The sequence below is a fragment of the Phascolarctos cinereus genome, unplaced genomic scaffold (genome assembly GCF_003287225.1).
Source record: "Phascolarctos cinereus isolate Bilbo 61053 unplaced genomic scaffold, phaCin_HiC Scaffold_4;HRSCAF=312, whole genome shotgun sequence".
Lineage (NCBI taxonomy): Eukaryota > Metazoa > Chordata > Mammalia > Diprotodontia > Phascolarctidae > Phascolarctos > Phascolarctos cinereus.
In genome coordinates this window covers 285198232-285224395 of record NW_027555847.1, presented here as the reverse complement: position 1 = coordinate 285224395, position 26164 = coordinate 285198232, and the positions used below count along the sequence as shown (strand labels likewise).

Sequence of the window (26164 nt, the reverse complement as noted above, 5' to 3'; positions counted from 1 at the left end):
GGTACTTAGAAGAAAACTGATATCTCTAATTGCTTACATCAGTAAAATAGAGAAAAAGTAGATAAATGAATTGCACATGCAATTAGAAAAAAACTAGAAAAAGAACAAATTAAAAATCCCTAATTATACAACAAATTTGAAATCCTGAAAATTAAAGGAGAGATTAATAAAATTGAAAGTGAGAAGACCATTAAATTAATAAATAAAACTAGAAACTAGTTTTATGAAAAAATCCATAACAGATAAACCATTGGTTAATTTGTTTTAAAAAAGGAAAGAAGAAAACCAAATTACTAGTTTCAAAAATAAAAGGGGTGAATTTACCATGAACAAAGAGGAAATTAAGACAATTGTTAGGAGCTAATTTGCCCAATTATATGCCAATAAATTTGACAATCTAAATGAAATGGATGAATATCTACAAAAGTATAAATTAACTAGATTAAGAGGAGAAGAAATAAAATACTTAACCCAATTTTAGAAAAAAGAAATTGAACAAGCCATCAGTGCACTTCCTAAGAAAAAAATCCCCAGGACCAGAAGGTTTCACAAGTGAATTCTACCAAACGTTTAAAGAACAATTAGTCCCAATACTATATACACTACTTGGAGAAATAGACAAAGGAATCCTACCAAATCCCTTTTACAACACAAATGTGCTGATACCCAAACCAGGAAAAGCCAAAAAAGAGAAAGAAAATTATAGAGCAATTCCTTTAATGAATATTGACGCAAAAATTTTAAATAAAATACTAGCAAAGAAATACAGCAACTTATCACCAGTATCATACACTATGACAAGATGGGATTTATACCAGGAATGCAGGGCTGGTTCAATATTAAGGAAACTATCAGCATAACTGACCATATCAATAAAAAAACAACAACAACAGAAATCATATGATTATCTCAACAGATGCATAAAAACTCTTTGACAAAATACAGCACCCATTCCTACTGAAACTAGAAAGCATAGGCATTAGTGGAGCTTACTTAAAATAGTAAGCAATATTTACCTAAAACCATCAACAAGGATTATCTGTAATGGGGATAAGCTAGAAGCCTTTCCAATACAATCAGGGGTGAAGCAAGGATGCCCATTATCACATCTATTATTTAATATTGTACTAGAAATACTAGCTATAGGAATAAAAGAAAAATAAATTAAAAGAATTAGAATGGTCAATGAGGGAACAAAACTATCACTCTTTGCAGATGATATGATATTATACTTAGAAAATCCTAGAGAATTAACTAAAAACTACTTGAAATTATTAACAACTTTAGCAAATTTGAAGGATACAAAATAAATCCACATAAGTCATCAGCATTTCTATATGTTACCAACAAAGTCCAGCTGCAAGAGATAGAAAGAGAAATTAAAACAACTGTGGACAATATAAAATATTTAGGAATCTACCTGCCAAGACAAAACCAGGAACTATATGAACACAATTATAAAATGCTTTTCATACAAATAAAGTCAGATATAAACATCTGGAAAATATTAATTACTCATGGGCAGGCTGAGCCAATATACTAAAAGTGACAATTCTGACCAAATTAATCTATTTATCCAGTGCCATACCAATCAAACTATCAAAAAATGTTTTATAGAGTTAGAAAAAAATAATAAAATTAATCTGGAAGAAAAAAAGTTCAAGGATATCAAGGGAATCAATGAAAAAGAAATGTGAAAGAAAGTGGTCTAGCTGTACCAGATCTCAAACTATATTATAAAGCAGTAATTATCAAAAAACAATATAGTACTGGCTAAGAAATAGAGTGATGGATCAGTGGAATAGATTCGGTACAAATTACATTCATTATAGTAAGGGACAATAGTAATCTAATATATGATAAACCCAAATATCCAAGCTTTTGGAATTAAAAGTTCATTATTTGACAGAAACTGCTGGGAAGGGGCAGCTAGGTGGTGCAGTGGATAGAGCACTGGCCCTGGATTCAGAAGGATCTGAATTCAAATCCGGCCTCAGACACATAACACTTATTAGCTGTGTGACTCTGGGCAAGTCACTTAACCCCATTGCCTAGCCAAATATAAAAAAGAAAAAAAGAAAGAAAGAAAGAAAGAAAGAAAGAAAGAAAGAAAGAAAGAAAGAAAGAAAGAAAGAAAGAAAGAAAGAAAGAAAGAAAGAAAAAGAAAGAAAGAAAGAAAGAAACTGCTGGGAAAAATGGAAAACAGTATGGCAGAAACTAGGCATAGAACAACATCTCACCAAGATAAGGTCAAAATAGGTACATAATTTACACATAAAAAATAATACCATAAGGAAATTAAGAGAGCACGGAATAGTTTTCTATCAGATTTATGGGTAAGGGAATAATTTAGGACCAAAGAAGATATAGAAAGCATTAGAAAATGTATAATAGATCATCTTGATTATATAAAATTAATAATTTTTGAACAAACAAAATCAGTGCAACCAAAATTATAAAAAAAGCAGAAAACTGGGGAAAATTTTTTGCAACAAGTATCTCTGATAAAGGCCTCATTTCTCAAATATACAGAAAACTGAATCAAATTTATAAAAATACAAGTCATTCCCCAACTGATAAATAGTCAAAGGATATGAACAAGCAGTTTTCAGACAAAGAAATCAAAGCTATCTATAGTCATATGAAAAAAATGCTCTGTCACTATTGATTAGAAAAATGCAAGTTAAAATAACTCTGAAGTACCACCTCACATCGACCAGAGTGGCTATTATGACCAAAAAGGAAAATGTTGGATGTTTGAGGGAATGTGAGAAAACTGGGACACCAATGCACTATTGGCAGAGTTGTGAACTGATCCAACCATTCTGGGGAGCAATTTGTAACTATGCCCAAAGGGCTATAAAATTGAACATACCTTTTGATCCAGCAATACCACTGCTAGGTCTATATCCTAAAAACATCAAAAAAAAAAGGGAAAGGAACTGTTAGTACAAAAATATTTATAGCAGCTTTTTGTGGTGGCTAAGAATTGGAAATCAAAGGGATGTCCAAAAATTGGAGAATGGCTAAACAAGCTGTGGTATATGATTGTAATGGAATATCATTGTGCTATAAGAAATGACAAGCAAGATGATTTCAGAAAAAGCTGGAAACACATGAACTCATGCATAGTGAAGTGAACAGAACCAGGAGAACATTATGAACAGTAACATCAATATCGTTTAATGAAGAACTGTGACTTAGCTATTCTCAGCAATGATCCAAGACAATCTCAAAGGACTAGTGATGAAGCATACTACCCACCTCCAGAAAAATAACTGATATTGACTGAATTCAGACTGAAGCATACTATTTTTTCACTTTATTTCATTCATTTTTTTCTTTCATTCAAGTCTTCTTGTACAAAATGACTAATATGGAAATAGTTACTCAATTGTACATGTATAACCTATATCTGATTGCTTACCATCTATGGGAGAACAGAGGGGAGGGAGGAAAGGAGGGTTAGAATTTGGAACTCAAAACTTTGAATAAAAATGTTAAAAAATTTGGGGAAAAGACTAATATACAGTTGTACAAGGTATTAAAATATTTTCTTTAATAAAATTATTTATTCTTTTCTCAAATCCATTCTGCTATCCTCCTTCATTTTATGAGTGAGTTCATTCTATTCAAACGCATGGTTATGACTTTTAATTGTGTACTTTCTTCTATCAAATCATCTTTTCCTTGGAAGAAGAAAAAAATTGTTAAGAGTAGAAAGTAAAAATCTTTGTTGTTGTTCATCCTTCATTTTTGAAGAGGACCAATGACATCACAGGGTGATGTCTTGACTTGCCCATGAATTGGATTTAAGTAAGTCAGAATTGCACAAAGTCATCAGCCTCACTCCCTTTTCCAGAATCATTGAAGTCCCAGGGCAAGACAAAAGTCAGGATGACTTGGGATGGCTCAGGATGCAGTGGATGATCTTAGCATCTTTGATGTGTAACCAAACTCTAAATGCTCCACAGTGCTTGTTTCAGTTGCCTTCATGGCCATTGAAACAAATTGTTCTCATCTACCTGTTCCACTTGGGGGAAATCTTACATGGTTGGGGTAGACTTCCCCCTAACTCACCAACATAAATTGCTCTTCTAGTTCTACTTATTTCACTCTGAATCAGTTCATGTAATTCTTTCCCAGACTTTTTAAAGTTATCTATTTCCTCATTTCTTAAAGCATATTACTCTCCATCACATGATCATATACCATAACTTATTCAACCATTCCTCAATTGCTAGACATCAGTTTTTAGTTCTTTGCTACCACAAAAAGAGCTGTACACATTTTTATTTTTAATTTATTTTTATTTATTACATGTTTGTTTTTATTTATTTTACATTACATATTTATTTTAATTTTTATTTATTACTTATTTTTATGCATGGCAACTTTTCCTACTTTAATCTTTTGGGAGTATAGGTCTCTAAGTGGTATAGCAGGTCAAAGGAAACATTCTATTCAGTAGCTTTTCTTGCATAATTCCATATTGTTTTCCAGAATGGTTATATTCATTCACAGGTCAACCAATAGTGCATAAATGTGCCTATTTTCCCTCAGCCCCTCCAATATATATCACTTTCCTTTTCTGTCATCTTTGGAACTCTGATGGATGTGAGGCAGCATCTCAAAATCACTAACTTGCAATTCTCTAATTAGTAGTTATTTGGAGCATTTTTGACATGGTTATATATAACCTGAATTTCTTCCTTTGAGAATTGCTTATAAATATCCTTATCCTATTTATCAATTGGAAAATGGCTCTTATTCTTAGAAATTTGAATCAGCTCCTTAAATGCCTTATAAATGAAACATTATTAGAGAAACTTGTGAAGATTTTCTCCAGTTAATTGTTTCCTTTTCAATCTTAGCTTTATTGATTTGTTTGTCCAAAAGCTTTTTAATTGTATATAAATAAAGTCATCCATTTTATCTTCTGTGTTTCCCTTTGTCCCTTCAATTTAATAGACATTTATTAAGGGTCTACTATGTGCCAAGTACTGGGGATACAAATAAGAAAGTGAAAGACAGTGAGAAGGATGAGCAAGTTGGGAAGGTGTTAAGCGTCCCAAAGCCGAGTTATCTCCATGATGATTCTCCTCCTAGAAATGTTTCACAGACTTCAAACCTAGCAGTGCTTCAGATGGACAGTGACTTTGGTCATTATAGTTTCTTCTATCTATAGATCTTCTAAGTAATTTTTCCCATGTTTCTCTTGTTTATAATGTGAACTTTATATCTTGATTTGGAACTTATCTTGGTATAAAGCATGAAGTATGTTTGCCTAAATCTAACTGTTTCCAAACTGCTGTCTAATTTTCCAAAAAATGTAAAACCAAAATAAAATAAAATAAAACAAAATAGTGAATCATTCCAGTAAGTGAGTTCTCTGTGTTTATCAAATACTAAGCTACTATATATATTTGCTCCTAAATACTGTATAACGAATATATTCCACTGGTGAATCTACTTTTAAACTAATACCAAGTTATTTCTAGAATTATAGCTTTGCAGATAATGGCATTTCTGAGCTCCCTTCATCACCATTTTTTTTAATCACCATTTTTTGAAATTATTACTTACCTTGAGAGTCTTAACTTTTGTCCCTCCAGAAGAATTTCAATATTATTTTTTCTAATTCTCTGAAATAATATTTTAGTAATTTGATTGGCATGGCATTGAATAAGTAAATGAATTTGGTAGTAGTGCCATTTTTACTACATTGACTCATTCTACTAATATTTCCCAATTATTTATTTTATTTTTTATTAATTAATTTATTCTTAGTTTTCACATTCACTTCCACAAGATTTTGAGTTCCAAATTTTCTCCCCATCTCTCCCCTCCACCCCTCAGAGACGGTGTGCATTCTGATTACCCCTTCCCCCAATCTGCCCTCCCTTCTATCACCCCCCCATCCCCTTACCCTTCTATTTTCCTGTAGGGCATGATAGATTTCTATACCCCTTTGCCTGTATATCTTATTTCCCAGTTGCATGTAAAACCAATTTTTAACATTCGTTTTTAAAACTTTGAGTTCCAAATTCTCTCCCTTCTTCCCTCCCCCACATTGAGAAGGAAAGCAATTCAATATAAATTATACATGTATAATCACGCAAAACACTTCCATAATAGTCATGTTGTGAAAGACTAACTATATTTCCCTCTATCTATCCTATCCTGCCCCCCCATTTATTCTATTCTCTCCTTTGACCCTGTCCCTCCATAAAAGTGTTTGCTTCTGATTACCCCCCTCCCCCAATCTGCCTTCCCTTCTATCATCCACCCCTTCTTATCCTCTTCCCTCCTATTTTCCTGTAGGGTAAGATAGATTTCCATGCCCAAATGAGTGTGTATGTTATTCCTTCCTTAAGCCAGATCTGATGAGAGTAAGATTCACTCATTCCCTCTCACCTCCCCCCTCTTCCCCTCCACTTTAAAAGCTTTTTCTTGCCGCTTTTATGTGAGATAATTTACCCCATTTTACCCCTCCCTTTCTCCTTCTCCAAGTACAATTGTTTCTTACCTCTTAATTTTATTTTTTAGATATCATCCCTTCATATTCAACTCTCCCTGTGCCCTCTGTCCATATATATATATATATATATACATACATATATGTATGTATATATATATATGTATATGTATATATATATTTTTTTCTCCAATATTTTCTCCTTGACCCGGGGACTCTGGAATTTGGCTATGATATTCCTAGGAGTTATTCTTTTGGGATCTCTTTCAGGAGGTGATTGGTGGATTCTTTCAATTTCTATTTTACACTCTGGTTCTAGAATATCAGGGCAGTTTTCCTTGATAATTTCTTGAAAGATGATGTCTAGGCTCTTTTTTTTTATCACAGCTTTCAGGTAGTCCAATAATTTTTAAATTATCCCTCCTCGATCTATTTTCCAGACCAGTTTTTCCAGTGATATATTTCATATTGTCTTCTATTTTTTCATTCTTTTGGCTTTGTTTTATAATTTCATGATTTCTCATAGAGTCATTAGTTTCCATGTGCTCCATTCTAATTTTTAAGGAATTATTTTCTTCAATGAGTTTTTGGACCTCCTTTTCCATTTGGCTAATTCTGCTTTTTAAGGCACTCCTCCTCATTGGCTTTTTGGACCTCTTTTGTCATTTGGGTTAGTCAATTTTTTTTAAAAGGAAAAACACTAGCATGTTTAATATTCCAGCACTTTACAGGAAAAGTAGATAGAATATGAGAATTCTCTAGAAACAAAACACTGTATACTATAATTTTTAAGGTAAAGAGTACCAAGTTCCTTCCTCTCGACTCCCCAGATCCACCTTTTATGGGATTTTATTTGGCTCCCATCCTATTCAGTAAAAATGGGATTTTACTGTAAACTGTTGTAGCATACTGCAAGTATTAAAGAGGCTGCTACTAACAGGGCTCTAAGCAGGTGGCTTGACTTTGGTGTCCTCCCATACCCTACTTTGTGCATTTTCCCCATTTTCTAAAATCCCCTCTTTTCTTGTCTCTGGTGATCCAAAGACCCTCACAGGAGTAGCCTGTCTGTGCAGTCCTCAATGCTCCAAAAATGCCCCTCTTTTTTCCCACTTCCAATAATTGTCATTTATTTCATAAATATTTATAAAGTGTATTTATAAATCATCCATTCTTTCAGTGCTTTTGACCTCAGATAGGAGGAAAGTAATTTATTTAAAGTAACTCATACTAGAATGTCCAACAGGCCTTCTCTAGCCCCTTGGGCTATCTGACTCTCATTCTAACACGGCAGAATAGGAGCCAGGAGCTTGACACTGCAATTCTGAAAGACTGGATGAGGCAGTGTGGTGCCAGCTCTATCACTTATAGCCAATATGACCTTGGAAAAGAATAATAAGAATAATAGCTAACATTTATGTAGCACTTAACATATGCCAGGCACTCTACTGTGCCAAGTGCTTTATGATTATTGCCTCATTTAATCCTCACAATAATCCTGGAAGACCCCATTTTGCAGAGGAGGAAACCAAGGCAAACAAAGGTTAAGTGACTTGCTCAAGGTCACATGGAGAGTAAGTGTCTGACATCAAATTTGAATTTAGATTTTGTTGACTCCAGGCCTAGTGGAAAAATTAGTGACTTCTTTCTGCCTCAGTTTCCTCATCTGCAAGATGGGGAGAGGGGAGTTGAATTAGATGATCTTGAAAGTTCCTTCTAAATCTATGACCTAGCTATTTTACAACTGAGCTTTAAGCTTTTCAAGGGCAGGAGATGTCACTTATCTACCCTTTTCTATTCTCTACTGCAGGGCTTCTTAAACATTTTCCACTCACAACCCACAGTTTAAGAAGTGCTACGCACCTAGTATAGTTTACTATACATACAATAGGCATTCAATAAATGTTTCTGCATTAATGATGAATGAATATCAATGATCCAGGACCCCTTTATTCCCTTAGAAAAATAAGTATAACCTGCCTTGGAATTTTTCAAGTAATTGGCCACATAATCTGAAGTAAGAGCTTCATAAAGCAGCATTGGCTTAAAATCCTTTTGACTCCATTTCTTATACGCCCATTTCTGCAGACAGTCTTCATTGCCCAAAAGCTGATAATTAATAAAACACATCACAGTGGAAGGGTATCGCCATGTTTCACCCTTGAGTTCCCTTTTTTTCTCTCGTAGAAATTCATGCCATGAGAATTCATGAAGAGGAACCATTACAAAGTCTTTAAATTTGTCTGGATGAAACCTCTTCAGACACTCCACTGTGCACTTCACAATCTGAAACATGATACCCTTGAACAGCCCCGCAGACTTCAGCTGTAGTACCACCTGCAGTGGCTTCTTCAAACTGGAGCAGGGGTGAGGTGCCCATGGCTGGCAGCAGAGCCAGCTCTCCAGAGCATGTTCTTGTACCTGCCCACCTGCCTTTGGAGGGCCCAGGATCCTGCCTCATCCGGAGCTTACAGCTCACTCTCCAGGCTGAGAGACCAAACAGTGAGCCATCCCCATGGCAGTGCTCAGAGGAAGGGCAAAGCCATAGAGGGAGACAGATTGTGAGCTCTTTTCATTCACTTCCATCCCACCCTGCAGTGGTCCCTAGTCTATTTTTTAAGGTGTTATTTTCTTCAGTATTTTGGGTGTCTCCTTTAGCAAGCTATTGAGTAGTTTTTCCATGATTTTCTTACATTACTCTCATTTCTCTTCCAAGTTTTTCCTCTACTTCTTTTACTTGCTTTTCAAAATTCTTTTTGAGCTCTTCCATGGCCTCAGACTGATTCACAGTTTTCTTGGAGGCTTTGGATGTAAAAGCTTTAACTTTGTTGTTTTCTTCTGGTTGTATGTTTTGATCTTCTTTGTCACCAAAGTAAGATTCTATGGTCTGAGTTTTTCCTTCTGTTTGCTCATGTTCCCAGCCAATTATTTGACTTTTTAACTCTTTGTTAAGGTAGGTCTCTACTTCCACAGTGGAGGGTGTACTGTCCCAAGCTTCAGGGGTTTTGTGCAGCTGTTTTGAGAGATACTTCTAGGGACCTGTAAATTTTCAGTTCTTCCAAGGTGGTATGATAAAAGGAGAGGTGTTTACTCCTTTTCTGGCCTGTGCTCTGGTCTATGAGTGACCACAAGCCCTCTTTTCTCTCTTGAAACCGTGAGGAGGGTTCTCTCTGTACCACAAGCTCCACCATGCCAACTCTCCTTCTTGCCCCAGGACCACCACCCAAAACTGCAACCCAGATCCAAGCACGGGAAAAGCAAGAGAATCCTGCCTCAACACCAGCAAAGAGATCCCTGCAATCCCCCTCTGATCAGCTGCTTGATACCCCCGTCATCTGTGGGCCAAGAACTCCCTCTCACCCAGATCTGACAGACCTTTCCCACTGACCTTCTGAGTTGTCTTTGGTATTTGTGGGTTGAGAAGTCTGGAAACCACCACAGCTGCCTGTGATTCAGTCTCCTGAGGCCTGCTCTGAGTTTGCCCTAGTCCTGTCTTTGCCTGCATGGCCCACACTGAATTGTGCTCCTCTCCCAGCCAGAAGCAACAGACCTTTCCTATCAATCATCCAGGTTGTCTTGGGCTGGAAATTTGTTTCATTCTGTCTTTCTGTGAGTTCTGCTGCTCTAGAGTTTGTTTAGATTTATTTTTTTACAGGTATTTGGAGGGGCTTGGGGGGAGAGCTCATGTTAGTCACTACTTTTACTCCACCATCTTGGCTCCACCAAATTATTTAAGTCTATTTCTGTAAACAGTATCTATATTGTATTCTTGCATGTAGACTCCGAAGCATGATCCACATTCTGTTATACTTTTAAATGGAATTTCTCTTTCCTTCTCTTCTAGAATTTATTCATCAAGCACAAACAAAATTATTACTTTTTGGAGATGATATGATGAACTTAAAATACTCTAAAGAATTAACCAAAATGAAGTAAAATAATTTCAGTAAACTTGCAGGATATTAAAGAAATCCACAAATAATCAGCATTTCTATATAATATTAATTCCCTCAAATTTCTTTTTCTTGTCATTACTACAGCCAGAAGTTCTACTACAATGTCAAATAGAAATAATGAGAGTGGACATCCTAGTTTCACTCCTGGTTTTATTGAAAACGATTTAAATTTATCTCCATTAATTATAATGGTAGCTCTTGGTTTTAGATATATACTATTTATCATTTTGGGGCAGCTAAGTGGCACAGTGGATAGAGGGTCTGGATTCAGGAAGACTTATCTTCCTGAATTAAAATCTAGCCTCAGACACTAGCTGTGTGACTTTAGGTAAGTCATTTAACCATGTTTGCCTCAGTTTCCTCATCTGTAAAATGAATTGGAGAAGGAAATGGCAATATCTTTGCCAAGAAAATCCCAAGTAAGGTCAGAAAGAATAGGGCACAACTGAACAATAACAATAAACCTGTTGTTTTAAGGAAAGATCCATTTTTCCTATGTTTTCTGTTGTTTTTTTTTTAACAGAAATGAGTATTATATTTTGTCAAAAGCTTTTTGTGCATCAATTAGTATGACTTTGTTATTACTATGGTTAATTCAGATTATGGTTTGCTAACATTAAGCAAAGTTATCTAACATTAAACAGAATTAGAGTTAGGGTTAATTGCAGAATTAGGGTTAGAGGTAGAAGCAGGATTAGAATTAGGATTAGTTGACACTGCATTTCTAGATTCTCAGCATGGTGGAAGATCACTTCTCCCAGGGCACATGGCACTTCCACAGGAGCTACTGCAGGAAGCAGAACCCAGATGCCCTCTCCAGCAGTCATCCCAACCACTGGATAGGCTTGCTGCCATGTTGCTTAGTCTTGCTTCTTGTTACAATGTAACTTGTGGCTAGTGTCTCCTGAGCAGTCTCTGTCAGCCAGTAGGCTAGTGTGTGAACCACTGAAGGTGACTTTTTTTTGAGAAAAGGGGCAGTAGCCCACAGAGCTTATTTGTACAAGAAATCATAGGAAAGTATTGTATGGCCATGGAAAATGAAAGAATTCTTTGGGTTTTCCCTACTTTTTCTTTACAAACTCATTTCACATGATTCCTCTCTGTATATTCTGTTATGCAGCCAAAAAACACTACTAGATGTTGCCTGATTACTACATGCTATTTCCTTCCCCCATGTATTTATGCAGCCTCCTATGCCTCCCTCCTTATCTCAGCATTTCCAAATCTATTTTCTTCTTCAAGACAGGCCAGATGCCATGTTGCCTGTGAAGGCCACCCTGATTCCACCAGCTGAAAATGTTATTTGTTCCCTCAGATTTTCTAAGAGAATATTGTTTATATCTTTCCTTTGCTCCCACCACTCAGTCAGGAAACAAACATTTTTAAAGCAACTATCATGGGCCAGGCACTGTGCCAAGTGTTAGGAATAAAAAGAAAAATAAGACAGCTTTCCAGGAGCTCACAGTCTGATGTGGGAGGCACATGAAAACAACTGTGTACACACAAGATATAGACAAAATGAAGTGGAGATAATACAGGAAAGAACTAGCATTGAAAGGGAATCAGGAAAAGCTTGTAGGGGTTTTAGCTGGGACTTGAAGGAAGCCAGGGAAGTCAGGAGGCAGAGATAAGGAGGGAGAGAGTTTCAAGCAGGGGGAGACAGCCAGTGAAACGGCTGTCTTGTGTAAGGAACAACAGATAGGCTCATGTCACTGGATCACAGAGTACATGGAGGGGAGTGAAGTATTAAAAGACTGGAAAGACAATAGGGGGCCAGGTTGTGAAAGGCTTTGAATGTCAAATAGAGGATTTAATGTGAAACAAGGCTGGAAAGACAGGATAGAACCAAGATTTGGAGGGCTTTAAATGTTAGGCTGAAAAGTTTGTATTTTGTTCTAAAGGAAAAAGCTATTGAGAGTTTTTGAGCAGGGCTCAGAACTACACCTTAGAAAGATTATTTTGGTAATAGTGTAGAAGATAAATTAAGGCAAGGAAAGACTTAAAGACTAAAAGAGAGGGCAGAATGTGAGAAGTGATGAAAAAGCCTAAACATATTGCTTCTCTATGTAGAAGGCACATAGAGGAGCAATGTGAATGATTTTATAGAGTTGACTGAGCAACTGAGCAAGAAAGGGAAGAGCAAGAATAACTACAAGGTTCTTAGGGGAAAATGGTGGTGAAGGTGGTAGATAAGTTAAAAGGAAGGATGGATTTTTTTTTTTGGTTTGGAGGAGATGAATAATGACTTCTGTTTTGCTAATATTGAATATGAGAAGCTGATGACCCAGTACAATCTCCTCATTCTAGAAATGAAGAAACTAAGACTAAGAAAGATTAAGTGACTCTCCCAAGGGTCACACAGCTACTAAGTGTCTGAGGCCAGATGTGAACTCAGGAAGATGAGTCTTCCTGACACCAGGCCTAGCACTCTATCCACTGTATCACCTAGCTGCCCCATACTTACATACTACCTCAATATTTACAGAGCACTTTCTTCATAATCTTATGAGGTAGAGAGGGACAGTATTATTATCCCTACAAGAAGCTTTTCCTGATTCCCTTTAAATGTTAGGTCCTCCCTGCAAATCTCATCTCATTTCTGTGGGCCTCAATTAAGCTGAAGCTTAAATACTCTGGCCACATAATGAGAACATGGGACTCATTGGAAAAGACCCCCATGCGGGAAAGACTGAAGGCAAAAGGAAAAGGGAATGGCAGAGGTTGAGATGCATAGACAATATCATGGAAACATGAACATGAACATGGACAAACTTCGAGAGTTAGTGGAGGATAGAAGGGCCCGGTCTGCTACAGTCCATGGGGTCATGAAGAGTCAGACATGACTGAATGACTGAACAACGAATTAGAGCATTCAGCAGATGACCTCCGATCTTCTAGTTATAAATCTGTATTTCTATAATTCTATAATCTACTAAACTATCGATGATTTGGGAGTTGGTGGAGGTAGTTCCTACACCAATAAAATCACATATTTTTGAAATATTGAAGTATTTAGGGAGAAATGGAACACTCAATTGCCTTGATCCCTCTGTCTCTGTCTGTCTCTTTTTCTCTCTGTCTCTATCTCTCTTTCTCATCACAGAATGCTCTAGACAAACTGTGACATAGGCAGAATTGTTTGGTCTTCAAGTTGGCCTTGCTATTCAGGGCCTTTTTCATTCTTTGTTCCCTAAACCTGCCTTCCTCACTCCCCAAATCTCTTCAGGACTGTCATATTGCTCCTTCTCTAGTCTTTAAAGGAAGGAAGAGCTTATCAATCTGATGCACACTAAACTAGCTTAATGGTGTGTGTGTGTGTGTGTGTGTGTGTGTGTGTGTGTGTGTGTGTGTGTATGTGTGTGATTTTTTTTTTTGTGAATGTTTTTTCAAAGGAATCTTTGCCAGGGATTGCCTAACTCACAGGAATGAATTGCTAATGATGGGATTTCATGGGTGATAGGTCTCTTTAAATACAACATTGTTGGAAATCATCCCTGCACTGACTCACATAATGGTCATACTACTTAGAATGCTTTTGGAAAATGAAAGTCCAGACATTAAACATAGTAACTACTACATAAAAAGCATCATTAGGTAAGTTGACATTTGTAGTAATAGTCAGAGTTCCAAATTAAAGAGTGAGACATGTAAAATTAAGGACATTTACAGCATTTCCTGGAACCTGTCATTCATGGTGTAAAGAAGTCATCACATTTTTATGGACAACAGTTTTTAGACCTTTTTTTAAACCAATCTAAAATAGAGATTAACTGCTGTGCAAGAGCTATCATTACCCATTTGTAATGTTATAGCTCTAGACATATATCAAGCAGCTGGTGGCACACTGGACAGAATATTGGGCCTGTAATCAGAAACACCTGAGTTCAAATCTAGCCTCAGACACTAGCTGTATGATCTTGGAAAAGTCACAACTTCTGATTGTCTCAGCTTCATCAACTGTTAAATGGAAATAATAACAGCACCAATCTCACAGGGTTGTTGTGAAAATCAAAGGAGATGATATTTGTAAAAGTGCTTAGCACAGTGCCTGGCATATAGTAGGTGCTATATGAATGCTTATTCCCTTCCCTTCTCCTTCTATATACCCAGAAGATGTTGAAAAAGTGATGAGTATGATGAAGTTATTTATTGAACAAACATTTATTAAGTGCCTAATATGTGCAGAGTACTGATCTAGGTTCAGGAAAAGATTGAAAGTTTATCTAAAACAAGGTCCCTGCCCTTATGGAACTTATGGTCTATTAGGAGATAAGACATATGCAAAGATAGAAATCCAAAATGAAAAAAAAAGTAAATGAAAAAGATATAGGAAAAGATGCTATGCTAGGTCTTAGATGAATAATATAACACAGGAGAATCATATTTTCTAAGTATGCCAACAGAGACCCAATGCTCTAGCAATTTTTTGTTTCCATACCTCAAGGGCTATTTGAATAGCTTCATGACCTTTCTTGCTAACTCTGTTGCCAAATGTCAAATCTACTGAATTTAAAGGGTCACCGTTGTGTTAAGAGTGGTTAGACATAATTTCCCTAGCTCCAGAGGTCAGAATTAGGAGCAATAAGTGGAAGTAAGGAAAAAACTTCCCAATGAATGAGCTTTCTCAGGAGAGGTTTCCACCTCACTAGAGGTCTTAAAGTGAAGTCTGGATGACCTCCTGATGGGTACATCATAGCAAAGATTCTTGTTCAGATAAGTGTTGGGCTAGAAGGCCTTTGGAGCTATAACTGGGACAAAGAAACCAGGGCTCTGCACCAGAGCACAGAAATACAAAATCATTATTTCTAATGATTGTATAAGTCAAATATTTAACAATTATTATACATATTAACATTACATTTACCCCTTCAGGAGCATATCATAGAAACTAGCAAGAATAATTAAACTGAAAAGCTACCAGATGGTACCCCTCTTAGGTTAGTTGTCACATACCAGGGAAGTTTTTCCCAGCTGGATCTAGTTCTTTTTTCTTCATAGCAACCCCTCCACTAGCACATCTGAGGTGCCCAAAGTGCGGTTTGTTATCCTGAGGTCATTGTTTCCCTGCCTCTCCTTTAGAGAGTTCAAATGAACCCTATTTGAAGGACTGTTTAGTGTTACCTGTTTCAGGCATCATTTCTGGGCTCAGACCCCGAAACTGCTTATTACGCTTCCCCCCCCCTTTTTTTAGGCAATTGGGGTTAAGTGACTTGCCCAGGGTCACACAGCTAGTAAGTGTCAAGGGTCTGAATCCAGATTTGAATTCAGGTCCTCCTGACTCCAGGGCCAGTGCTCTATCCACTGCTCCACCTAGTTGCCCCTTGATTACGAATTCTTGAAGGGGCTTTGGGAAACTATAGGAAACTGAGAGGCCAGCATTCATGACATGTTAAAAACAAAGTTTCTCACCCTGTTTCTTCTTCACTGGTCTCAACCATGTCCACACATGAAACAAGTGTTGTATTATATTGGTCACTCTGAACTGCATACTCAACTATATAAGGTCCACATTTGTTTATATAAAGAGTTATTTACATGTAGTAGGGATCCATGTGGTTGAACTAGATGATCTGTGTGGTTTCTTCTGTCTCTTAGGATTCTTTGGTTCTATATTTTTTCTTCATTAGAACTGTAAAATGCAACAAATTTAATTTAACAAATTCTTTTTGGCAATGGAATAACAATTCTCTAGTTCAAACCATCATGCTTCCACACATCCATGCAGAACAAGTAGAAAAGTATGTCTTTGATAAAGCAAGCAATATTTCTCCCCCAATTTTTCTGCCAGGCATAATTAGTTCAGCACTGTGATTTCATGTGTATTCAGAACTTCCAGTGTAGAAAGTCTTCACAGATGCGGATTAGCAACTTATTTGTAATTAACAATTTTCTCTCTTTTGAAAGTGTCATTTTTACATCATATTTGTTTATAAATACACCCTTCACTCCCCAAACCTAGCCTACATTCCTTTATAGCAATTTTTTTTAAGTTCAGAAAAGCCAAACAGTACATAGACTATGCTTTACATCATATGCAATATTTCACTCCTATCATTCCATACTTCTCTGATGAAAGAAAGGAGGTGCATTTTATCTGAGATCAAGTTTGGTCATTATAATTTTACAAGGTTCAGTTTCATTTTATTACTGCTTACATTTGCCAAAAATTTACATTAACCATGAATAAGGTTTCAATGGCATTCCACAGTACCCCAGTGTGGTTAGGGAAACTAGTTTTGCTTTTTTCCTAGGGATGCAAGGAACTAGGCCCCGACTAGTGTTGCCATTTCCAGCCACATCTTGCTGTGAATCATCTGCTGTTCACTGCTTAAGTCGCATACACGTTTCCCTTCTCTCAGTCCAAACATCAGCAGTTCTGGGTGAGCATTACAACTGACAGCTGTTCTGCAAAGCTCTGGATCTAGTTTCTCTCCTATCCAATGCCCTTTCCTCTCAACCCCACTCCACCCACTGCTCTGGTTCCCGGTCTCTGTGATGCCTGTGACCTTTACCGAGATTTATGTAGGGTGCTCTGCCTCAGCTGCTCCAAGTGATGACTCCTAGGAACTTCCCAAGAGCTAAGAAGCCGCAGGATCCAACAAGTGGGGGGGGGAGGGGGGATAGGGAGGGGTATGAAAATGTATCGGGGGCGGGACTGACTGAGAGCTGGGTGAGCTTCCTTGATGCCTTTGTCCTCCAGGTCTTCCTTCAACTTGGAAGTTAAAAGGCTGTCTTGCTTAGGAACTGTTTCCCAGTGGGAGAGTGGGAGAGTGATTCCCAGAGCCTCCCTGTCCTTTTCCTTGCATCCTCCTCTCCCATCTCCTCCTCCTTTCCTTTTCCCACTCCGTTTCTCTCTATCCCAATCCTTCCTTTCTTCCTCCTTACCTTCCTTCCCTTTTCCCCATTCCCTCATCCACAGCATGAGAACTGGAAGTGGTGGAAAGACAATCCAAGAGCAGCACGCGATCTATCCCGAATTCTTTTGAAAATCTCAGCTCTCGCTTCACTTTACTGAGACGGGAGCTTGGCTAGTATTTCGGTTAGTTAGCTGTCTGACAGCAATTTGTGCCTCATGGTTGAGTGCTGGGCTGACGGTACTCAGGAGCTCTCTGAGGCTGCTTCTTCTGTGCTGGACAGCACCTCTGTACCTGTTTCCCTGAAATTTGACACAGGTGTCCAGTATCAAATCCCTTTGCATTCATTTGGAAACCATGCGCCTAGGCAAATGGGAGTTAGAACTCGAAGGAAAACAGCTCTTTGTCGCCAAAGTTTTACAAATACTCCATGCCAGTGCTGTTCCCATAACACCCCCTGGGTCCTTCCCTCTACATTTTAATTTTTGACGATTAGTCCCTTTGATGTAGGTTTCTGCTCTGTACCTGTCTGTGAAAAGTATCTCTCCAGAAAGCAGAGGTTTTGTTAAAAAAAAAAACCACCAGACCATTTCCTGTCCCCATTCACTTTAAACTGTACCTGTGTTCAAACATGCTAGCTCTAAGCAATGCTGTGGTGATTTCCTTCAACCTGGCTACTAGTGTCAAGCCACGCTACTTCTCCCATCTCAAATGCACAATAGGCTTTCTCTTAGTCATAGAGTGAATAAAACGCTGTTGAATAAAATGGGAGCCTTCAGAGATGTCAGACAAAAGAGTTGTGGTGTCAAGTCTCCCCCAAAAGAATAATGCCCTCAGGAAAATCTCAGCTTGTAAAGGTGTCTTTTCAGATCAAAGAAATCATGTGACTGGAGATGCCTTTTTGAAATGAATGAACATTTTAAAATCAGGATTCTTTGATAGAAGAAAAGAAGAAGGGGGATAAGGGAAATTCCTGGTAATTTTATTTATGTTAAAATTCCATAGATTTGGCTGCTCCTATTTTTTTTACATCAGCAATAGAAAGTATGACATGCAAAAACATCATTGGCCTGTGAAAGAAAATCAAAATTCCCCGTAGGCGTCAAGGTACTTTATATGTAGGAGCCAGCCAAGCTCTGATTATCAACAGAGAGACTCCAACTTCTGGAAACAACATGGGTGAATATAAGGCAATTTGGTGGCATTCATTATTGAGAGGAAGAGAAGAGTCTGTCAGCACTGAGCTAGTTCAACCAAGTGCAGTACTTCAAAGTCTAGGCATTATATACTGGTGGATAGAACATGGGGATAAGACTAGCCAGGGGATTCCAAGTGGGATGGCTGAGTCTTAATATATTTGTTTTGGTAGTTTTTTTCAGGTTGATCACCTTATTTCAACTGACTGGAATGGTGTTATCCTACAACTTCAGCAGCTGTAATCACTACCAAATGGCAAGTGACTATGAAAATACAATATACAATAAGAAACTGGAAACTTTGTATTATTCGGAATCGGTGAGTGACAGGATTTAGGATAAAACTCTACAGAAACACTAAGTGCAAAGAAATATTTTCCAGTTTTTAAATTTAAGAAAAAACACAAGGGTCACTAGGACACCAGGAAACAGGAAATAGCTGAAGCATAGGTTTTTATGGCCTTCCTAAGAGAATCTGTTTCAGCATCATCCCAGGGAAAGCTTGTGTTTGTGACTTTTTGGAAGCAGTGGAGAGATTGTTCTTTATTTTATTTAGAATTTTATTCTAAGCTAATAAGATATGAAATATAGTCAATGAATCTAATGTATGGTCAATATGTGCATAAGGATATTTTGTTGAATGTGAGCATGTTGTGTGTAGAGGATGTCTACTCCAGACCTAAAACTTTTTGTGTGTGTTGTATATTAATTAAAAATACACGTTCTGACTTTTGAGAGAAGAATTTAGGAGTCTTCTGACTGGACCCTTGTGAATGTTTCTGTGGCATGAAGGAAAGAGAACAAGCTTACTTGTTAATATTAGTGTGCCTACTATGTACCAGGCACTGGACTAAGCAATTTATGAATATTATCCCATTCAAAGATGATAGAGGACCAGAATGGAAGGAAACACAGCCCAAAGAAGAAATTTCTCCCTCCCCACCTCCCAATACTTCTAAACAATTCTAATTCTCTAAAATGTGTTGAGATGGGTTTAATGGAAAGAGTTGGTAGGAAGGCACCTTTGATGGGGTGCCCCTTCATTTACACTTGGATTGAGAGCACTTGTTTTTAGCAAATTTACTATAATAAGTTTATCTTTTTTCCTCTAGTCATCATCTGAAAATAGTAATTTGTTCTGTGAAACCAAGGTGAGTAGTGTTATATCTGCAGCTGAGGGGTGAAGAGAGGCAAGGGGAGGGGAGAGATTATTCAGTAGGATGGAAGTGAAGCTGTTGAACCTGAGGAGGCAATGGTTAGAGATGGTTCTTCAGTATGGACTGAGAGCCCCTGGACTGGATCGATCACATTTTAGGAAGGCAGACAGGGTTCTTGAAGGGGGTGCAGTGACAGAAACCTTCTGGAAGGCCATGACTTTGATCTGATCACAAACCTTAAGTAAGCCTCACTTAAGTTAGAGGGATCCTTCCACCTGAGAATTTCTGGGATATGGATGGGGGGCCGGATGCAGAGAGGGAGCTGAGGGATGAGGAGAAATGAAGAAATGGGAATCATTGCTCAGAATTCAGGATGGGGGCGGGAGGGGGGCTAGGGTGCCACCTATGGTTTTCACTCTGACAGTGAGCCTTGGTCTGAGACCAGTCCTGCTAGGTAATAAAGGAATTTCAGAGAAGCTAGTAGCATCTTCTTCTCATGGGCTCTCAAATTGTTCTCTTTTTCCTCCTTCTCCTCCTGCTCCTGCTGCTGCTGCTGCTCTTTCTTTTCCACCCACCCATTTACTCTCTCATCCCACCTACTCCCCTCTGTGCTTGCTTTTCTTGTTCCATTTCCTCTCTTTCTCTACCACTCCTCAGCTCCTTTCCTTCTATTTCTCCTCCTTTTTTCCTCCCCCGCCACTCATTTCCCTAGCTTTCTCTTTTGTGGACTTTCCCCTTTCTTTGTTTTCACTTTCTCTTTCAATCCTTTCCAAAACAGAGTGGTTGTCTAACTGTCATAGAGCAGCTTGCCCACAATTGGTCAAACAACTGTTCCTCTGAAATGGGGGAAACTGTTGAAGATTTCGTGAATAGGACTCGCATTGCCCTGAAGAATTATTGTCCAGTCTTCCAGGGAAATCAGGTACAGGCTGGCACCGATGGGGGTCCAGCCCTCCATCATCAATACCTTAAGCTTTGGGGCTAATACTTATGTAGTACTAACTGAACAGGAATTTCTGACCTGGTGCTTCTACAAAGGAGTTGTTTTGTTTCTCCTCTCCTTCCTCCTCTCTCTACACCCCCAGTCCCCACTGAAAAATAACTATGGTTCCAAGGAACCATAATTGTATGTGCTGAACAGAAAGTGGAAAGGGAAAAACTACAGTAGGGGAGTGTAGTCTCCCAGCTGGATCAAGAAACTGATACTCCTGAGGGTGACTGATGAGGCAGATTGTGTGGTAGTGTGAAAAATGCATGGCTTCAGGGGTTTTCAGTTAGACTTCCAGCTCTACTACTTCAATTGAGCCTACTTGCATTAAGCACATTAAGACACTACATGACACTGGGTAAGTCACCTTACTTTACCTGGAAAGGTGACAATTTCCCCATTTGTAAAAGAGGGGGTGGGATAAGTTGATCTCTAAAATCCCTTCCAGCTCTAAATCTGTGTCTCTATGGCCATTCTTTACACCTTAAGAGAGTCTAATTTTTCACTCTTTCCATTTTATTAACCTTCAGTGAAGTGTACAGGGTATCTTTCAACCTTCCTTCAAACTAGACAGTAGCTTTAAAAATTGCTTGTGGTTGTGTTGCAGGCTTGTGTGTATTTTAAAGCTAAGTTCTTTGCTAAAGCACAACAATATTTTGCACATAGTTTTCAAGGAAGGAAGGAGGGAATGAAGAAGAGAAGGAACGAAGGAAGAAAAAATTAGTGGTGTTGTCTGCAGGCAAATAAAACAAAGATAATTCCAGGATTAAAAAAGACTAACAATTCAATTGAATGAACATTTAACAAGTACCACCTGTATACTAGGTGATAGGGAAATGCAAAGCATACATAAGGCACAAAATGTCCTCATGAAATTTATATTCTCTTTGGTTAAGCACAAACATAGATAATTATAATACTAAACAAGTCCAGTAGCAGCAGAATACTCCTAGTTAATAACTTGTGGCACCTTTCAGCATGTGACCCTCAAGGAGTACCTGTGCCCATGACTTCTCTCTGTATATCCTGGTTTTGGGGGTATGGCTGGAGGCATAGAAGGGAAGAACTGGTTAGAATATGAATATAACCTAATTTTATCATAACATTTCATAACAGCTGGCGTGTTAAGTGCTTGTCAGGATGTAAAACTGTGATTGGGGAATGTGCAGGCTGGTCTATCAATCAGTCAGAAATAGTGCGTAGTAATGGAAAGAGCTCTGGAGCTAGCAAAAGGTCTGTGTCCAAATCCTCGGTCTACCTGTTATTAGCCAGTGTGACACAGGCCTCATTTGTAAAAAGGGGTTTAACTTTTGTGTAACCTGTATCACAGGACTGCTTTGAGGAAAATATTTTGTGAGCTTACATAAATGTGAGCTGTTACTATTTCCCCTAAAATGATTATAGCCTGGTCTGAGGGCATGTGACTCTGGGGAAGTGACTTAATCTCTGCCTCAGTTTCCTCTACTGTAAAATGCAGTTAATAATAGGACCTACTTCACAGGATTGTTGTGAGGGTCAAATGAGATAATATTTATTATTATTTATATCATATTACACATACTATACAGCACAGTGCTTGGCTAAGCTATATAATTATTGTTGTTTAGTCATATCTGACTCTTAGTTTGCTATTTCCTTCTCCAGCTGCTTTTACAGATGATCATATTGAGGTAAACAAGGTAAATTGACTTGCTTAGGGTCACATAGCTAGGAAGTGTCTGAGGTCTGATTTGAACTTAGGAAGATGTTTTCCTGACTCTGGGTCCAGGACTCTTTCCATTGCTTCACCTAGTTGCCCCTGTGCCACATAGCTGCCTAGCATATAGTAAGTGCAAAATAAATATTTATTCCCTTCCTCCTATTATAGCAAGATCTTAAAACAGAATCCAGAAACTAGAGGGGTTGCAGGCATGCAGGCAGTGGTCAGGAACCAAATCAGTTGAAGACCTATTTGGCCTCTGATTCTATATGTCATGGAGCAGCTTGCAATCTTCATATATCCAACCCAATTTTCATATATCAGGTGGTCAAGAAACCCTTATGGATTGAAATGAATCCTCACAGGTGGAAAAAGGCAATGACAATAATGGGGAAAAGAGACTGATCAAGTGCCAGTAAGATCATGATACAGCCTAAGACGAAGCAATCCTAGATGATTCTTTATACTATAGTTTCAAGTTCAAGGGAGAGATTAAGACCAATAGCACTATGTCTTTAATATTCAAAAAGTCATAATTTCATCAGTTTGGCTATACTTCTTCCACACTTTAGTTAGTGATTTTATGAGTTACTGTGGTTAAAAAAAATCACTTCTTGACCAATTCTCTGGAAATGAGTTTTTCTACTCTGAGCTACGTTGGATCAGCCAGTGAAGCAGGGTTTTAATAGTAGAACAGAACTACAATCCAGGAAATAGTAGATCAAGATGATTAAAATTAAGTCATACATAGAGAAATTATTGAAGTTTTTTTTAGCACAGATGAGTAGGTCAACCTACTCCTTCATTCAATAAGTATTTACTGATCACTGACTATATGCTAGTTTGGATATAAATACTTTTTCAGCTCTTGGCATGTGCAAAATATTGTACTCAAATCAGGGAGAAGGAGTATGATTATTTACTAAACATCAGTAAATAAGGCAGTATATAGTTAAGTGACAAGTTGTAGGAGTTCTGAGGAGAGCCAGAGCAGTTAAGGGAGATTTCATGGAGAAACTGTACCTTAAGCTGGCCTTTGAAAGATGTTTCACGTTTAGATAGATTGGAAGAACAAGAGCAAAATAGTAAAAGATACAAAAGAAGTGAACATTGATAGGATGAAATTGATCTGACTACAGTAATAAAAGTATTAACCACACCCTAGAAATTTTGGTCTGTATGGAAAAAGGCCTGAAGGATCCAACAAACTCGTGCGAGAGCCTGGGATGGCAAGATCAATTTTAGAGCTGACCTGAAGGCTTAAATCTCTTTTGAGAACAGACTCGTGGGAACCCCAAAAGTCTTACAACAAACTTCCAATAGCTCTAAAATTTTCAGTTGATTCCACAGCCTACTCTGTGTTATTAAGATTTTTTAGACCAAGGATGACTCTGAAGTGGCCTATTTTAACTCCTTTTATTTTTCCTTTTCCATCTGGAGATCACCAAATAAAAAGATAACAATAACTGACATTTATATAATTATATATAGGTTTGCAACATGCATTATGTATATTATTTCATTTGTTTCAAAGCAACTTCTCTTATTATTCCCATCTTACAGATGAGGAAAATGAGGCCTATAGATGTTAAGTGACTTGCCCAGGGCCATACAGCTAATAAATGTCTGAGACTAGATAGGGTGCATGTTGGGGCTCAAATGTTCTTAAAGCTAAACAAAGGTAATTTTATAACTTGAATATTGTGTTAATTTTATGTTGTCTTGTTCCACAGGCAAACAACACACAGCCACCAAAAAAGAATACGGAAGAAAGAATTGAAAAAATGACGTGCTCTGAAATAGCTAGAAATTTATTAGAAATTTGGAGAGACTACTGGAGAGAAACAGAAAAGTCAGGTATGTACACTTTCAAAAAATGCCTTGATTTTTTTGAGATGTTGTCAATAGTTTTTCTTGTTAATTATAAAAATTTTAGGAGTATGTTTTGTAAACATTTTAATACATATTTTCATCTGGTTAGGGGAGAGGTGGCCTCAACCAAGCAGGCTCCCTGGACCACTAGGAAAATGTTGTAGGAAATTTCTCTAATAATTAACCACTACCAAGTCATGGGCTGTGATTCTACACAGTACAGTGATTCTACCTGGAACTCCACAGAAGCATGATTCAAATGGAAAATAGGAGAGTGGACAGGGTGATCAGTGGTTTTCTGACAGTTTGATGATAACAGAATAAAATCATGCTCCAAAAATATTTTTAAATGTGCACCTTCCAAATCTTGTCACCATCTTCTCTTATGTTTTTATCACCTTGCTCGTCTTCATTAAATGTTTCACTATCTTGAAATTATGTGAGTTGTTCTGAATTAGAGTGAGTTATTTCAGGAAAAGCAAGCTCCCAAGCAATATATATAATCTATGCAAAATGTAGTAATGACAAATGATGGTAATGTTTCTATGATTTGAAAATAAACTATTGATTTTATGGTAATCTTATCCAAAGAGTTTTATGTTTTTAGATCCATTACATTATATTTTTTCTTATGTACCTTTTGAACAGTAAACCCATGAGGGAAGAAGATATCAGAAATAGTTGTTGTTAAAGAAAAAAAAAGTTTAACGATTATATCTAAATTTCAAAATATTTCTTAAAGTAAGTCATTTCACTAAAGCATATTATTAATTTTGTACTCTTCCTTCACAGCTAGAAGAAGGGGGGAAAAGGAAGAGAAGATAAAGTCTGAATAAGTGATATAAAACTACTGAAAAGAACTTGCAAGGAGAAAAAATGTAGCCACATTTTTAGCTCAGATTTTTAAAATTCTTGGAACAATAAGAATGATGAGGTCAAATATACGTATCAATCCTGAAAAACACCTTTAATGTTTATAAAGATTATTTATATTTTTGAAACATTTGCAGAGTGGATTTTTAACTTGTTTTGTGAACACTTAAAAAAATGTATTGTCCTGTACTGTCATATAGGTCCATATAATGGTTTTGCTGAACTGCTCTTTTCCTTTTTTCTTTTTACATTTTTTGTTACTAAGGTTACTTTAAAAAAACACTTTTCTTATTAGAGCTAACTGGGAAGGAGAGGGGAGAGAGATATATTTAGAATTTAATGTGAGGTAAAAACAAAAAGAGAATATTATATGTATATTCAGGGATATTGCAGAAGAGATTCCCTGCATTGGATAATTGACTAAGTGACCTCTAATGAGCCTGAAGCTAAGATTTTATGATTCTATGAATTAGTTTGTATGAATAAATGTTCCTAGGTAGAGCAGTGGATAGAGGGCTGGACCTGGGATTGGGATGACTTCAAATCTGGCTTCAGACACTTAACTAGCTGTGTTACCCTGGTCAAGTCACTTTTGTTGCCTCAGTTTCTTCTACTATAAAATGGGATAATAATAGCACCTACCTCTCAGGGTTGTTGTGAGGATCAAGTGACTCATAATAAGCACTATATAAATGTTAGCAATTATTATTACGTTAGCTATTATCTCCTTTTAATATTCAGAGATGCTGGGCTTTTTTTCTTCTTTTCCTAACTCACCATCAAAACTGTATTATGTGTTTAATTTGATTTCTCTTTGTGCTAGTTTATGTATTTAGAGAACTAAATTGACCTCATCTCTGTCCTCCAGGGGTTTCCAGTATGTATAATAACAACCTTCTTGAGGCTTATTTACCCAATTCTTACCACCTCCTAAAACCCCCAACCAGAATGCTTCCCGTTAATGTGCTAGGAGACTCAGTTAGCAAAGACTAATTGAATGTCATAGAAAGGACAGTAGTTACAAAGTATTTCCCCCCAAACACTGCAGGAAAATAGGTAGTGAAAAACACAGATACAGGATGGGGGCGGGTGTG

The 26164-nt window shown here is 37.4% G+C and overlaps 1 protein-coding gene across 1 annotated transcript; it reads left to right on the top strand.

Moving 5' to 3' along the window:
- Positions 1 to 20361: 20361 nt before the first annotated feature.
- Positions 20362 to 25200, top strand: TSLP (thymic stromal lymphopoietin). The gene is made up of 3 exons (XM_078151932.1): positions 20362 to 20560; positions 24059 to 24182; positions 24990 to 25200. Exons 1-3 carry the CDS (start codon positions 20480 to 20482, stop codon positions 25031 to 25033), a joined length of 249 nt encoding a protein of 82 aa, XP_078008058.1. The 5' UTR covers positions 20362 to 20479; the 3' UTR covers positions 25034 to 25200.
- Positions 25201 to 26164: the final 964 nt, after the last annotated feature.

Excerpts from the sequence above, each read along its gene's own strand:
- TSLP (XM_078151932.1), top strand. The coding sequence starts at position 20,480 with ATGGGGGAAACTGTTGAAGATTTCGTGAATAGGACTCGCATTGCCCTG. Across the intron at positions 20,561-24,058 it reads CAGTCTTCCAGGGAAATCAG|GCAAACAACACACAGCCACC; the intron begins GTACAGGCTGGC and ends CTTGTTCCACAG. Across the intron at positions 24,183-24,989 it reads GAGAGAAACAGAAAAGTCAG|CTAGAAGAAGGGGGGAAAAG; the intron begins GTATGTACACTT and ends CTTCCTTCACAG.